We start from the raw sequence: 15,649 nt of genomic DNA on the forward strand, positions 1-15,649 counted from the left end.
TACTAAATGGTGTAATTACCAAGTATAAATTTGGCTACTTTGTTACGTTGAAATGGTATTCATCTCAAACATCATTATTTTCCTCAAAGGCTCAGAAGGTTCTGCACAGCTAGTCAAATACACCAAACATTTTTAAAGCTCCTTCAACTATTGGGCAAGCTCACTTGCATTTCCAAGTTTTGGGGAAGCTGCCCAGACCAAGTTCTGGAAAGGTCCCCAACTCCAGCAAAGAGCATCGGTAAAGACTTTTGATTATCCAGCTCTTAGTTAAACCCCTAACCTATGTATTTTGGACTTTTTAAGCTTATAAGACAAAAAACTTTCCTCCCAGAAGTTTCAGTGTTCACTGCAGGAAAGCAGAGATGAGCACCAATGAACAGTGTGAGAACTGGTTGAATAACAAACCTTGACTTCTTAAGTCAAGCCTGTGACTTGACCACTGTTGCAGGTGTCTTCTGCTTTTCCACCGCATCTCCCCTTGATGGGATTCTGGTCCCTTTCTTCTGTAAGGAGTTTGGCATAGTCGGCCTTGAGCAGAAATGACACAAAATACCCAATTTATGGATCAGGAATTGGAAAGCACAACTATATAACGCCCCCCCCCCCAATAGTTCAGTGCAAACTGGGCATTGTGGCCATCTCATTTCCATTCTTACCTTTCCTTGGAGTTATGCCACAGGACAGACTGGAAAAGGATCTCGTCTGACTCAAACTACCTTTGGAAGCAGCCTTCCTCCTTGCAGCGTGGCAACTTCTACAAGGGATATACCACATTTCTATCAGAAATAATATATAAAAGTGCACGAAAATGGCTTCTCATAACATTAGCAGGGTCCATGCTGGGGCTAATCATGTAACATTACAATACCATTATGTCTATAATGACAACCATGTGCCACTGCAGTGTTCAAATGGTTCATTTTTGCAATGAGGAGTTTGCAATGAGGAGATTCCCAACTACTGAAAAAACCATATCAAATTATTTGGCTTTCTATGCAAGTATTATCTACAGCAAAGAACTGATTCCATCATCTTACCAATTCAACTTGAACCTGGGATCTTTACATATAAAGTAGATCCTTTACCACTAAGTTAGGTTCCCTTTTTGCTGTTAGCACTGGAAGTAGCACAGATACCCACAACAATCTCCATAGCCCCAAGAGCAAACTACATGTTACATTAACATGCACACTTGTGTGTGTGTGTGCACTTAACTCTAGCCATCCATGCTGCGGTCCTGACCCAGATGGTGGGGGAAGCAGCAGCTAATATTTTTGTCTATTGAATTCAATCGGTCTTACTTCTGAGCTGGGGAAATTAAAGACATTGGGAAGCCTGTATACTTTACCCTCCAGCGGAAGCAATATGTGGTCTCTTGAAATCATAAGGTGATCTTGTTTTAGAGAGTGATTCACTTGAAGGAAGTTGCACAGTGTCAGACAACAGCTCATGCATCAGAGTGAGGGCTTCAGAGACTCTAATGTTATGATGCTCAGAAAACAAGGCCCTGAAGGGAATGAAAACAAGATGCCTATTATTTAAGCCTAATATTACAAGTCTTGTTTCTTTACTGACATTTCGTCTAGTTTAAAGAAGAAAACTAAGCCTGTCTAACCTTTGGGGGAAAGCAGAGGGATCCAAATTCATCTATGGGCCTTAAGTTGTACAACCCTGCTGTATAACTTCTCCAGAGAAACAGGACAGACAGCAATATACAACTTTTAGATGTACCATCTTTCCCCCTTTTTTGAGTCAGAATTTCCTGCCCAAGGCCTATTTTTCAGCAAATCATCAGGGCTGGAGCTTCATATCCAGGCCTAAGACAATTGTCCTCATGTAAAATTGCTTCCTTTGATCTTATTTCCGGGCAGGTGACTGAAAGGTCTATATGGAGAAATCCTAAGTTCCCACCCCCACACCAACAGGGCTTTACAGAATGACAGGGTGACATCACAGTTGGGCCCAATGCTTAGGATCCAGCAGCCAGTGGCATTTCTGCCCATCCACACGTCCAGTGAGTGAGCAGAAGGGGGGCTCCATGCCAATAGAGTGACATCAGCTGGTGGCTGCTGGGAAGCTACAGAGGCCAGCAGGGCTGACATAGACACCTCAGCCGGATCCAAACTCCACCCCCTGCCCAGGGTAAAGGGGTTGGCAGTCACATACAGCAGAACAAAATAAAGGGAAAGGCTGGAATGGCACTGAGTGATAACTTACTTATTTTTTTCACATTTCTTTTTCTCCTGTAATTTAATATCCTGTGTTGTGATTCCAAGTGGCTATACAAGAAAGGCAAACGGTTACTAAAATTATCTTCTCTTTCCAGTCTTCATAATTGGTTACACATTCATCATAAGTGCTTTTTCAGAGCTAGGATTTTGGAACTGTGCCCAAATGGAAAAGTGAGGTGTGGCCACTTGACAAATAAAAACTATTCAACTGGTTGCCTCCGAACATTTCAAGCCAACAAACATGGTCCACAACTATACTTTCAACTGATACAACCTATGAGAATTTTCAGTCAACTGCTGGGGTGGGGGTGACTGAATGGGTCAGAGGTCTGGTAAATTTGCATGATGGAGTGGTGTCTGCTGCCCTTACAGAATCACAGAATAGTAGAGTTGGAAGAGACCCCAGTGGTCATCTAGTCTAAAGCCCTGCATAGACACACCCCCTCCCAAATTTGGTTGCATGTTCCCTGTCTTTCTTGGGCTGTAGGAGAAGCTAACCCATACTCAATGCACGGTTCACTCCAACCAGAAAATAAATGAATGGAATGGAATGTGTGAAGGACAAAGAGAAAAGAGTATCTCTACTCATTTTGCTCTACCCACTACTGGTATGTTAGGCCATCCCTGGATTAAAGGATCAGGCCATGTGATCAACCCCTCCCCCCACTCCCCACCCCTTCTCATATTTTATCCCACAAATAAATAAGCTTTGATCATTTCTGTATCTGAACCAGCCCCAAATGGATCCAGCTAATTTTAAAGCTGTAATAGATTGTACAGAAGAATGTAGAATTTGCAGCGGAAGCTGATTAGGGCATTCATATTTGAGAACGACATCTTAACACATTTTTAAAATGATTTTCTACACTGAATTGTTACAGCCACATGATCACAATACAATGTAAGTAGTCTTACCATTTTTCTTCTAAAATGAAATGGATTGTGTTCTTTTGCCCTTTGTTCAGCCAGCGTTTGCAGATACTCAGCTAGCCTTTCCTTTTGCTTTCTTTTCATCCAAGTGTGTAACTCTTTTCTCTCCTTTTCTGTTTTACGTGAATGCCCACTCACTACACTGGAGAGGCTGGAATACAGCACAAAACTCAGACATAATTAACACGTACTTCAAATAATTAGATGAAATAACATTTAAAAGCATGTAAAAGTAGCATAGCAATATATATGTCTGTTTTGATCTCAAAGGACTACAAAGTTTCCAAAAATATCAAATGCATGGGAAACAAAAGTTAGCCCACAACTAGAATTGGATTTGGACCTCTCTCAAGGTAACACTAATAACTTGATCATGAATCTCCATGAAGCTGTGTGGGGAGGGAATAAATATCCAAGAGACGGACAGGAGTGAAGCCTTCCAGCTCAGTCCAATCTGCCTCTAGGACAGAAACAGCAACGCAGCCTTCCCATGATTGGCCAAATTTGGGGCAGGCTGAAATCCACTTCCCTGGATGGTGTGGGGACCATTTTTGGTGTTGTGCTGGCTGGGACACGCCCCCCCCCCCGAGTCATGGCCCATCGCTGGATAATGGTGGGGATGGGGTGGGGATGTTATCCCACAATGCCACCTGACAGGTTAAGGTAAACAGATGTGTATCACAAATCTCAGTAAAGGTTCAGCTGTAATTATTTACTTACTGCCTGCCTTCCAATGAGCTCAATGTGGTATACATGGTTCTACCCTACAAGGTAGGTTAGATATAGATAATGACAGGTCCAAATTCACCCAGTGAACTTTATGGCTGAGTGGAGATTTGAACCTTGATTTTCCAAGGTGTATCCTAACCTCTAACCACTCTACCACAATGTCACAGGTCATGTAGCAATTACCTGGATATTTTTTTTGCTTGTGTTTCTGTGAGACCCAGCTCTGAAGCAGAAATGCCACCCTCAAGTAGAAGGTCAGCAATGATGTCAGAAACACCACTCAAGCCAGTGATCTGCAGAGGATCTTCTGAAAAACTATTTTAAAAAAGCAATTACATTACTGCAAATAGGAAAAACATACCACTTCTAGAAAAAACTAGGGAGTCAAATTTGATGATACATTAAATGTATAATTGCAATTTCATACCTTTACTTAAACAAACAAACAAAGGAATCTATGGATACTTTCAATTTGGATCAGGACTTTGGGTGTGCAGGTGTTTTTTAACCCTTCCTCCCAAAGGCCCAGTTCTCCAGACAAACCCATGCCCAGTTCTCCAGACAAACCCATGCCCAGTTCTCCAGACAAATTTCCTGTTTCAATATTTTCTCATACATACCTCTCATCCAATTCTTCTGATCTAACATTAATATCTGCAAAAAGAAACAGAATTTATTGACAGCATAGATTGTAGAAGAGAAATGCACCATAAGATACAACCAACATGGGATACTGTACAAATACATTAGGACAGAAATAGGAAAGGTGTGACCCTGTAGATGCTGTTGGATGGTAACTCCCGTCAGCCTAATGTCAGGGATCTTGGGAGTTGCAGTGTTTGGATTTGCTAAGTAGTCATGAATAGTTTATACCTTTGTATTTAGACAGTATTACATTATTCAGGACAACTACCAAGTTTAGTGTTAAAACCATAGCATAAGTCTATCACTAAAAAAGGACTGTGAGGACACTACTCTAAAATAAACCATTAAAGCATTGCAGGGCCAGCCCACATAATTTAAAAAGCCACACTTCAAATGCCTCTCATTAGATGATGAACAGCACAATCCTACAGACCTTAGTGACCCTACAATTATGTTTTACAAGGGCTCAACCATCCATCTGTGGTACAATGCCATTAAGAAAAATGATTTATGCAACACTCTCATGCCAAGCCTTTGTCTAGCTCTGTAAGGAACAGAGGTAAGACAGGGCACCTCATATGGGGGATTATGGAGGAGTAAGCATAATATTCTGCCCATTTCTTTTTAATATGCAAAGATCAGAGGAAGCAGAATGCAGAACAGAGGTAACAGCATAGGAAAGAACAATTTCCCAACCAGGCTCGACTTTATCTACTATCTCACACAAGATCCATGACACTTTCCTCAAATATGACTAAATAAAATGGCAAAGTTAGAAATGTTATGGAAGCAGAACTATTCCACATATGATGAAATGTGGCTACTATACAAATAATGCTAACTAAAAACAGTAAGCAGCATGATTATAGAATAATCAACAAGTAGGGAGTGGTACCAGAAGATGACTTTTTGATTCTGGGAAGATTAGAAGCTGATGCTGAAGGAGAAGCAGAGGGTGTTTGCAAAGCAATGTAGTTAGTTTGAAATGATTCCGTTCCTAAACTCCTTTCCTCCTCTGTATAATTCTCCACAATCACACGGGTTGAATAGCGCTCTGTTTCAACAAAAGGATAATTGAAGCCAAATGAGTGCACACTGATTTTTAGAAGCAATAAAACACATTTTTACAATATGTTCAGAGGAGCAGCCGTGTGAATCTCTTGTAGCAAAAACAGGAAACGGTCTTGTGACACAAGGGTTTTTAAAAACAAAAATCCAGTGTTAATCATGCTCAGAGTTTACCCATTGAACTTAATGGACTTAAGTCTATTAAACTTACATAGATCTGCTCTGTGTGACTTAGGGTATTATCCAACTACCAAGTTCATTATGGGCATAAGCTTTTGTTGGCAATAGTCTCATTCAGATGCATGAAATGAACCAATACATTTATTAGGTCTTGAAGGTATCGTAAGACACTTCCTTATTTTTGCAATATTTCGATACATTTGGATTTTTTTACCTTTTCCCAATGCTCCCTACACTGTTTTATTCATTTCAACATATTTTATCCAGCAAAACCTCTCTCCACCCATCTCATTCTCACAAACTCCTACCATTCTCACCCTGAGCCCACATCCCTTCCACTCCTGCTGCTGACAATTATTTTCAACTTTCCATAGATCAGCCAGCAGAACAAGACCCACCTTCTTTAGAAACTTTAACACCTGGGGCAAAGAATGAGATGTCATCCTCTCCTGTACCTACATCTTCTACAGTGTCCACAACCTGAAAAAAAGGAGAGAGATCACAAAGCCACACTTTAAACATAAATATTTCTCCAATCTTTAACACAGGCACAAAAAAGTTTTAAGCAGAAGGAAGCATAAACCTACCAGTTTAGTACTGCTAAATTCTTTTTCTATTCTTTCTGCCACGTTCTGTAGGGCCAGTAGCTGCCTATCCATTTCCTGCAGCTTGGCAGAAATGTGCTTTCTGCTCATTTTTCTGGCTAATGGTCCTGTGGAGGAAGCAGTGCTGAAATCCTCGTTCAGGAGGTTCAATGTTAGACGATCACCAGAAATCTCTGTCTCTACTGGCTTAGGTGGCGCTTGTGGTGATTCAGTTTGAAGAAGATCTCCTTTGAATCAAAAAAGTGGGGGAAATGCTTTTCCATTAACTGCTAGAAACATAAAATACAACAATGAACGCTACAGCTTTGCAGGAAGAACTTAAAGTGTGTTTTGAAGGGGTGCACATTCTCAGAGGAATTGTTCAATTAACAACATCAAAAGGATCCGGTTTTAAAAGCGAATATTTTGAAATAAAATGAAAATTGTTCACCTTCTGTCTCAAATTCTTCAGGTGGAATTGTATTGGTAACAGATGTTGCCATGTGATGCAATTTTGCAGAAGCTGGGAATTCAGACTTCATAGGCTGAGTGGCAATGTGTTTTGGAACAGACTCAGAAATATCTGGCAAGTTTTTCAGAAGATCACCATCTTCTATATCAATCACATTGATAAACTTCCGTCCAGTCTAAACCGCATCAAAAAGATCAATATTAAATTTTTAAATGAAATTAGTGAACTACTCCCCCTTCAGTGGATGCATGAATGTAACACACATGTTGTATCTATATACTGCTCCATCATCAGCACATATTTCTCATAACTTACCAAATCAGATGTAATATCAGATGAGGATTGTAAAGTCACATTTCCTGATTCAGCAGGGAAAGTAAGGTTCAAGTACACATCTGGCGGCAATGCCTGGGGAACACTTGCAGGTAAAAGCTCTGTGTGAAGAAAAAGAAATTGTTAAGTCACCATGGGCAGTAAATATCCAGGAATGCTGGAAAATATATTTGGACACAGTAGCAATAGGACTGATAAGAACATTGAAAACCTGAATATGCTATGACAATAAGGTATTTTCCTCCTGTGCTGAGCAGTGGGGGTTAGTTACCATATTGTCTCCCGCATACCACTGGGCATGCTGGTTGAAGCTGATGGGAGCCGATTGAAGCTGATGGGAGAGTCCAACAACACATGGAGCACTACGGGTTCCCCATCCCTTTACTACAAGTGGGAATGAGCCTCATGCGTCTCCCCCAGAAGAGGGATTCTGGCAGAGTTTACTTGACTGATGGTGCTCATTTCCATCAGAAAAACTTTAATTAGGTTTTCAAGGGCCTAACTGCACTAGATGCAGCAAATGCATCATTGGATCTCTCAGTACGTCTTCCTTTTTTTGGTTAAAAGCAACCACAGAGGACCTGTGATTCTGTTTGGAGCAGCAGCCCTGGGGGAGTGGGTTAACCCTTTACCTATCAAGGCGAATACAGTGGTACCTCGGTTTAAGAACAGCCCTGTTGACGAACTATTTGGTTTACAAAGTCCGCAAAACTGGAATCCAAACGGTGGAAGCGCGCCTCGGTTTCAGAACAGATTTGGTTTAAGAACGGACTTCGGGAACAGATTAAGTTCGTAAACCGAGGTACCACTGTAACTGCTTTCAAAGGGAGAAAAGACTGCTTTCAAAGACTGAGAAAATTAAATGGGAAAGTTAAATCCTCTCCTCCACAAGCACATTCTCAGCAGATGTGTGCTGGGGAGTCCATTCGCTCTTAATAACAACAACATATGAAATACAAATACAAAATTTGCTCAAAAATTTTTTTCTAAGGTCTTCACAGAAGGCAAAGACTAAATATTAACTTCTTAGCTATCTTTGAAAAACAAATGACAATAAAAGAGGGTACGTAAGTGAAAAATGTGGTTCATCAACATTTTTTTGCCAATAAAAATCAACATGAACTTTATGTCCATATTAACTGGGGGGGGCAGTCTCATACTATAGTCGTATATGGATTCTAAATCAGTAAAATAAAGTTTCTTTTCTAAAGGAAGATACAATGTGCACATATAAAAAAATCAACATGGACAGACTGATGGCACACCTGCAATAGACGCAGAAGCAGGAGTGATTGGTTGATTTTTACCAGATTCAAAAACGATTTCTTCTGAGATGGTTTGCATATCCTCACAAGGTTTAACAACTTGATTGATAAAATAAAGAAAAGCCAAGATGAATCAATAGCAGGAAAGCACATTCTATTCTTTATTAAAATACAGGGATTTCTGAGGATATTTTGAATAATTTGGCCTTAGGAGAGCAAGTGAATTACTTCAAGATTAATTTAAGATAAAAAGAAATTGAAGATAAATTTAAAGATACCTGGTTGGATCCAGAGGAGTCCCTTCACGGACTGTCAGTTCAATAGATCTGCCTACTCATTTGCCAATTCTTCCTCCACCCTACAGCAGGGTTGGCTAACCTGTAGGGCATGTTTGGCTTCCCAAGCAGTTTATGGTGTTCCTCAATTTATTTTGTTAAAAGGCAATGCTGAGAAACTTTTCAAAAAAAATTTTCACCAGCAGGTGGCGCTGTTGAACACCACACCTAATAGGCTGAACCCCATCCTCAGATCTCATAAGCAAGGAGGGGACATTATAGCGCCACATTTTATTTTTCCAAAGGGCCCTTCTCCCTCTGGTGTGGTGCCCTTATTAGAATGTTTCAGAGATTCTTGGGAAACAGGAAGAAAATTGGCTACCGTGACAACAGGATGCTGGACTAGATTGGCCCCTGGTCTGATCCAGCAGGTTAGTCTTGCATTCCTGAGTTCCTGTTTCCTCTCCTTCTAACAACGGCACCACAGATTTGTGCATGCACTGACATATGGTCCTTGAACGGGCAGCAAACACTTAAATGTGGCCAATCTTCAAAAAAGGTTAGTCCCCTGCAGCACCTCCCACACTATTCTCCAACACCCAGAGCAAATTTTTAGTCATCCCAGGAGACTTCAGGAAAAGTGGAACCCACCAGAATGAACACATTTGAAAAACAAACAAGCAAGCAAAAAAACCAACAATTCATACAAACAGACTGAAAGGAAGCACACCTGTTAGAGACGCAGAAGCAGTGGTGATTGGTTGATTTTTATCAGGTTCAGAAACTATTTCATCTGAGACAGTTTGTACATCTTGGTGTGATTTATTAACTTGATTGGTAAAGAAAAAAGTAAAATCAAGATCAATCAACAGAAAGGCAAAACAAAACATTCTGTTACTTATTGAAGGAGGGTTATTTCTGGTGGAAGGATTGAAGGACTTGGTCTGAAGAGGACAAATTTCATACACAATGCTTAACATTGCAAAAATTATTGATTGCCATTTCTTCCACAATTCTTAGGCTGTAATCCTAAACATACCCAGAAGTCACACTGAACTCACTGTGACTTAGTTCTGAGTAGACATGCATAGGATTGGGCTGCTAGGAGATATTCTAATATAAATTAACTTAGAGGAAAGCAATTTAGCTGCAAATGCTAAAAAAGCAACAACATAAAAAATTCCGGCAGATTATTTTACCAGGATCTGTATTTGTAGAGGCATCTTGAAGATCCGCAATTCTTTTTCTTACAGAAGCTAAGTAATGTAGTCCTGCTGAAGAAATAACAGCCTCTGGGTCTAAGAGGGAGGAATACATAATTACTATCCACATTAAAATTAGTAGGGGAAGAAAACTATTTCAATAGTTTTTGCTAAATTCATTGTCTCAGCTGTACAATTAAAAATGAAGAAAACATAATTCATATTCAATAAAGAGGATTAGAGAAACATTTTTGCCTATGTAGGTGCGTTAGGTGAATCCTGCTCTTATATCCTGCTCTTATATCCATTATAAATATAATCACATTTCTACAGATAGGAAACCGATGCCAGGAAATAGTGATTTATTTCAAAATGAATCTACAAAAGCAGTGAATGCATGTAAAATTATGACTGACAATTCATTCCAAAGTTCTTTGTATCTACTAGATCATGCTAAATATCACTGTCATTCAAGATAAATACCACGGGTTGTGTTCCATCTTACTCCTATTCAGAACAGACCAATAGAAATTAACGGGTATGACTAAATTCATTCATTTCAATGGATCTACTCTATGTAGGACTTAGTTGGATACAACCTCATATTTAAATAGAATGGACAGGTCATAACTGGATCTTCCATTTTTAAGTTTTGTTGAAATACTCACTCAGTAAGGAGCCACCATCATTGAGGTCATAGCTGAATTCTGTTTGATTATCCTGACAGAAGAATAAGTATGATTAAATTCATATAGGTTCAACTGCTGCTAACATATTTCAAGATACTAATATTATTTCAATGCAGTATGTTTAAGTAAGAAACAGATAAGCGTGCAACTCCTTTCAACTGAGAGATCATACATGGCTTTCTATAACTTTCTTACAAATTATTATTTTAAATTCGATTTGCTTCTGTGATTCCCTTCATCGTTTTAAAATATACCTAGGAAGTATTTCAGGGAGGGAAATTAAATAGGTTTTGTTCTGATTAGTCCATCCTGTCTGGAAGATCTACTAAATACACAATTGAAAAATTATGTATGTCAACATTGCTTACTTCATAGAATAAGTCTTATAATTGTTCTGCCAGAGTATAATAATAATAATTTTATTATTATTTATACTCTGCCCATCTGGCTGGATTGCCCAGCTGAGCTGTTGTGTTGGCTGAGCTGCTTTGTCTATAAGCCTTCCCTTTTTTTTCTCCAGAGTTAACTTTAACAGGTCAGCATCCAAGTTTGTCTTTGCATCCTACTCAGAATAGGCAGGAACATGTGGGGCTACCTTTGAAGGTAACCCGGAAACTACAACTAATCCAGAATGTGGCTGCTGGACTGGTGACTGGGAGCAGCCACCGAGACCACATAACACCAGTCCTGAAAAACCTACATTGGCTCCCAGTACATTTCCGAGCACAATTCAAAGACCAGTATATCTGAAGGAGTGTCTCCACCCCCATCATTCAGCCTGGACACTGAGGTCCAGCTCTGAGGGCCTTCTGGCAATTCCCTCCCTGTGAGAAGTAAGGTTACAGGGAACCAGGCAGAGGACCTTCTTGGTAGTGGCACCCACCCTGTGGAATGCCCTCCCATCAGATGTCAAGGAAATAAACAACTATCTGACTTTTAGAAGACATCTGAAGGCAGCCCTGTTTGGGAAGTTTTTAATGTTTGATGTTTTATCATGTTTTTAATATTCTGTTGGGAGCCGCCCAGAGTGGCTGGGGAAACCCAGCCAGATGGGCAGGGTATAAATAATAATTATATTATTATTATTATTATTATTATTATTATTATTATTATTATTAGGAATTTCTTGGCTCTCGAGGGGCTACCCCTGGTTCCTTTTCTGCCCTGCCCAGGATCAGACCTATTATCATATCAGTGTCATTTCTGCTCAGCATTTAGCTGCTCTTTTCTCACTATGAGACTCTATACTTAATCTGTATAGTTTTTTGTGTTGCTGTTGTTAACCTTTTCACTGGCTGCACATATCTCTTGTTCTCCCTTCCTCTGCTCCAGAGCTGTTATTGGCAGGACAATGTCACACGAAACCTAAGGAAAAGAAATGCAGACATGTTCACATGGGTGGTAGCTCAGGCAGACCTATTTACTGAGCAATTGTACTGATTTGTCAGCAGGGAGGTTATATGACAATAAGCTTTGGACCTGATTTCCTCACAGGGTCTTCAAGTTAGTAATTCATTCATCCCACACTTTTCAGTGAATTTTCTCGTTACCTTCCTAACCACAAAAAGTCTGTTTCTTTTTTATAGTGAATTTGTCGCACTAGGGCAAAAGAGCACTTCAATTGTGCAAATCTAAATCTCCCACTATGTGCCTGAATCTCTCTTGCTGAATACCGACAGCTTGGAAGTGCTCATTAAAGCAAATAATACAGTCAACAAGATAATTACGAGTCAGAATTGCTGTATCACTGTACCTTTGCTTGCTCTACAATATCAGCTGAAACAACGGAGCCATCTTGCTGAAAAGTCACAGTTGCTTTCTTCCTTTCTTGCTTCTCTTTGATCTGTTTCTTGACACGCCTCCTCTGCCTATTATTACATTAGCATTTTAACAACATTCTGATAATTCTCTCTTTGTATTTAGGCAAATAGCAAAGTCCATCAACTGAGCAACCTAGGGATGGCACTAGTGTCAAAGGACTCGCAGAAAATACAAATACCACCTGGTAAGCCTCTTTATATGTCCAGGTGTTCCTTGAGAATGGACTCATCTGAAAACAGCAGCAGGCAGTTGGGAAGTGGCTGTTTTATTTACTTTTACTGCTTAATACCACAGTACAACAGAGATACAAATAATTAATTTTGTGTCTCAAGAGCATGTTTAAAAGGAAGCAAAAATGGGCAAGTTTTATACTCAAATGACCATGAAACTGGACCACAAGACCCTGCCTGCCTCTCCCCGTGGTGTTTTGCTCGGTGAATTGTGCCTATGGAGGTTTCAATATTTGATAGGAGAATTACTGTGAGTAGTTCCTCTCCCGGCTCATTAGGGATCAGAGACAACTCCCACCCTTCTTAAAAGAAGCAGAGGACTTGTGGGGCTGAAGCCTCCTTCTTTAAAACAAAACATGTAAAATAACAAAAGAGAAACAAGACTGATGCTTGAGCTTGGTGGACTGAAAGGAACAAGAGACAGCAAATCAGAGTTTATTGAAGTTTCTGCGGATCCTAATCCAGACTAAAGTCAGCTTGCTATCTTGCCTCTGATTTGGCAGAAGAAACCACTGTTTCTGAACCAATACAACTAGAAGGGATAAATTATATTTGTTTTGTAATTTATTATCAGCCCATAGTTACTGCCTTTTTCTTACGTTCAGTTCACCAAAACTGATATGATCACATTTAGATAGATTGGTATGATCAGTACTATTTGTTCTTACCTTTTTTTATTATTCATATCTTGTCTCACTTCACGCGGTTTAAAGTTAGCTTTTAATAACTGAATCTTTTCAGGATGGTCTTTAACCCCAATGTGGGGGACTTGGACAACCTGGCGGCTTTGCTCAAATGCAATGATATTTTGAAGTGGGATGAGTTTTGGCGTTTGAAACTGTTTAGGAAAGAAAGCAGAATTTGATAATTATGTGAATAATGTATTTTTCCCAATTTGGATGATGACTTTGAAAAGCAAAAGAGGTCAGACTCTGATAATACTGAAAGACGTTCAAATTCCACTAATGTAAATGGAAACAACAATCAAAGGAAGGAGGAATGTTTATTAAGACATACTTAATTCTTATGCATACTTAATTCTTTTAAAGCAGAGATGAAGACTCTGTGCCCCTCCAGATGTTGTAGATTCAAGCTCCCATCAGTCACAGCCAACATGGTCATTGCTCAAGGACAATGGGAGTCAAAGTCAGCGACATCTGGAGGGCCACCAATACCCCATCCCTGTTTTAAAGGAAAGGTTAAATTATTTAATTAAAATATTTCTTATTTCTTAAGTTGATATCCTCCAAAGGATGCCCAGCAGCAAACAGTTCAGTAATAAAAATACAAATGAAAATAAAAACATAACATCGAAAAACAACAAAACATATAAAACATCTGAAGCAAATTTCAGAATGGATATAACCAAATCGTGTGACCGAAACAGAAAAAACTTTCAAAAGATATCTTTATGCACGCTTATATAGAATCAATTACCTTGGTGAGTGGAGGTAAATTAGTGTAAAGCAGTGGCATTCCTGTCTGCGAAAAGGGGTCTATGGAATCAAAGTTCTTTTCCGAAAGTTTAGCAGGCGGCATAGTGGATGGATGCTTGTATTGTGAGTAGGGCTTCAGATAAAGCAAAGGAATCGGTGCAAAATTTTGGTAAGTTTTATGCAAGGGAATCCCATTGTCAACCAGTGGCTTCTCTGCCTTTAGATGTGCATGAAGGTGTTGAGAAGGCACCATATTTTCTTTTTTCTCATATTCATCCAAATTAACATGGTTGGAATGACCCTTATTTACAGTTTCTGACCAACGGCCTGCCTGATCATAGTTGTTCAAATTTAGGTGTTCTGTTGTTCCTTTGTACTCTGGCATCTGTACACCTTGAGGACTCTTCACCAGAGGAGGAGGTACACCCCAAGCTTCTCTTTGTTTTGGGAATGGTCCATTGAAAACTTTTGGGGTTTTTACTGGGCAGATATTGAACGGCTGGAACTGAAAGTCAGGTTTAAGTTTAAGCAAAGGAAGCCCACTTGCATTATTTAAGGGTTTTGAAACTGGAATAAGCTTAGGTATCTTCTCAGCATTTAGGGAAACTGATAATAAAGGTAATGGTCTGGCTGGAACCTGATGAAGCAAGTTTTGAAATGGCGGAATCTGGCTTGTTCCAATGGTCTGGCCCTCTGGCAAGCTTGAAGAATCACTGATGTGCAGTGGATTCTAAATGAGAGAAAAATATACTGTCACAAGGTGAACAGACATTGGTTTAATGTAATAGATGAAGACCCTAAATGAATTATAACTTTACATTTAAAAGGGCAACTCTCTACTTACTGAAGTATCTCCATTATGACTTTGATAATGCAAGCTGTTTTTCTCCTGAGAATTGGTGTTTTTCTTAGTGACATCACTACTGTTTTCTAGAGTTGTCATCTCTTTTACTGGCAAGTCATACGTTACAAGTTTTGGAGGAGTCCTATCGACATCAGTGCCGCCAGTGTTTGAAGCCTGGTTTCTTCCCAACTGAAAGGACTGTGACTGCTGCATCTGCTGTGACATATTTGGCAAGTTGGCAAATGATGATCCTACCACTTGCATGAGGCTCATAAAGTTGATCTGCTGCAGCTAGAATTTAAACCAAAATCATGACTAAAAAAAACCCACGAGTTCATAATATTCTGATTCTATTGCACTGACTCAGCAAAGTGCAGTTATCTAGGAAGGCAAAAGTTTCTATATTTTAGTGAAATAATACCAGCTGAATAATATCAAGCATTCTGCTCAGGAACATCATATTTCACAAGCAGAGTTTTGTCCTGCACAATTATTGCAAGCACTTTATTGTAGATGCAGAATTTTCACCAATATATGAATAAATGAAACAGTACACAGTCTTGCTCAACAGATCATCTCAAGTCACATCAGACTCCCACACTGCTCAAAAACGCCTCCTTCATGTGCATAGTTAAACCTCAGTTGTCAAACATAATCCGTTCCGGATGCCCGTTCGGCTTCCAAAACATTCAACAACTGAGGCGCCACTTCTGAT

General features: G+C 39.6%; 1 protein-coding gene across 3 annotated transcripts in view; it reads right to left on the reverse strand.

Annotated features, from left to right (window-relative positions):
* Positions 1-15,649, reverse strand: part of CPLANE1 (ciliogenesis and planar polarity effector complex subunit 1) — a 51,937-nt gene that overhangs the window by 1,759 nt on the left and 34,529 nt on the right. For 2 of the 3 annotated variants that reach the window (XM_083575967.1, XM_083575968.1), the window contains exons 33-53: positions 14,935-15,225; positions 14,092-14,820; positions 13,323-13,492; positions 12,357-12,471; positions 11,888-11,968; positions 10,583-10,634; positions 9,912-10,010; positions 9,443-9,541; positions 8,438-8,536; positions 7,155-7,273; positions 6,819-7,014; positions 6,371-6,615; positions 6,182-6,263; positions 5,431-5,589; positions 4,511-4,544; positions 4,074-4,205; positions 3,147-3,312; positions 2,218-2,279; positions 1,349-1,507; positions 657-754; positions 406-528 (exon numbers count right to left, since the gene is read on the reverse strand). In XM_083575967.1, the coding sequence (XP_083432093.1) occupies positions 406-528; positions 657-754; positions 1,349-1,507; positions 2,218-2,279; positions 3,147-3,312; positions 4,074-4,205; positions 4,511-4,544; positions 5,431-5,589; positions 6,182-6,263; positions 6,371-6,615; positions 6,819-7,014; positions 7,155-7,273; positions 8,438-8,536; positions 9,443-9,541; positions 9,912-10,010; positions 10,583-10,634; positions 11,888-11,968; positions 12,357-12,471; positions 13,323-13,492; positions 14,092-14,820; positions 14,935-15,225 (3,310 nt within the window). The remainder of the gene's footprint in view (positions 1-405; positions 529-656; positions 755-1,348; positions 1,508-2,217; positions 2,280-3,146; positions 3,313-4,073; positions 4,206-4,510; positions 4,545-5,430; positions 5,590-6,181; positions 6,264-6,370; positions 6,616-6,818; positions 7,015-7,154; positions 7,274-8,437; positions 8,537-9,442; positions 9,542-9,911; positions 10,011-10,582; positions 10,635-11,887; positions 11,969-12,356; positions 12,472-13,322; positions 13,493-14,091; positions 14,821-14,934; positions 15,226-15,649) is intronic. The other variant, XM_083575969.1, reaches the window with a different exon arrangement.

The sequence above is a fragment of the Podarcis filfolensis genome (genome assembly GCF_964270895.1).
Source record: "Podarcis filfolensis genome assembly, chromosome: 11".
In the NCBI taxonomy this organism is placed as follows: Eukaryota; Metazoa; Chordata; class Lepidosauria; order Squamata; family Lacertidae; genus Podarcis; species Podarcis filfolensis.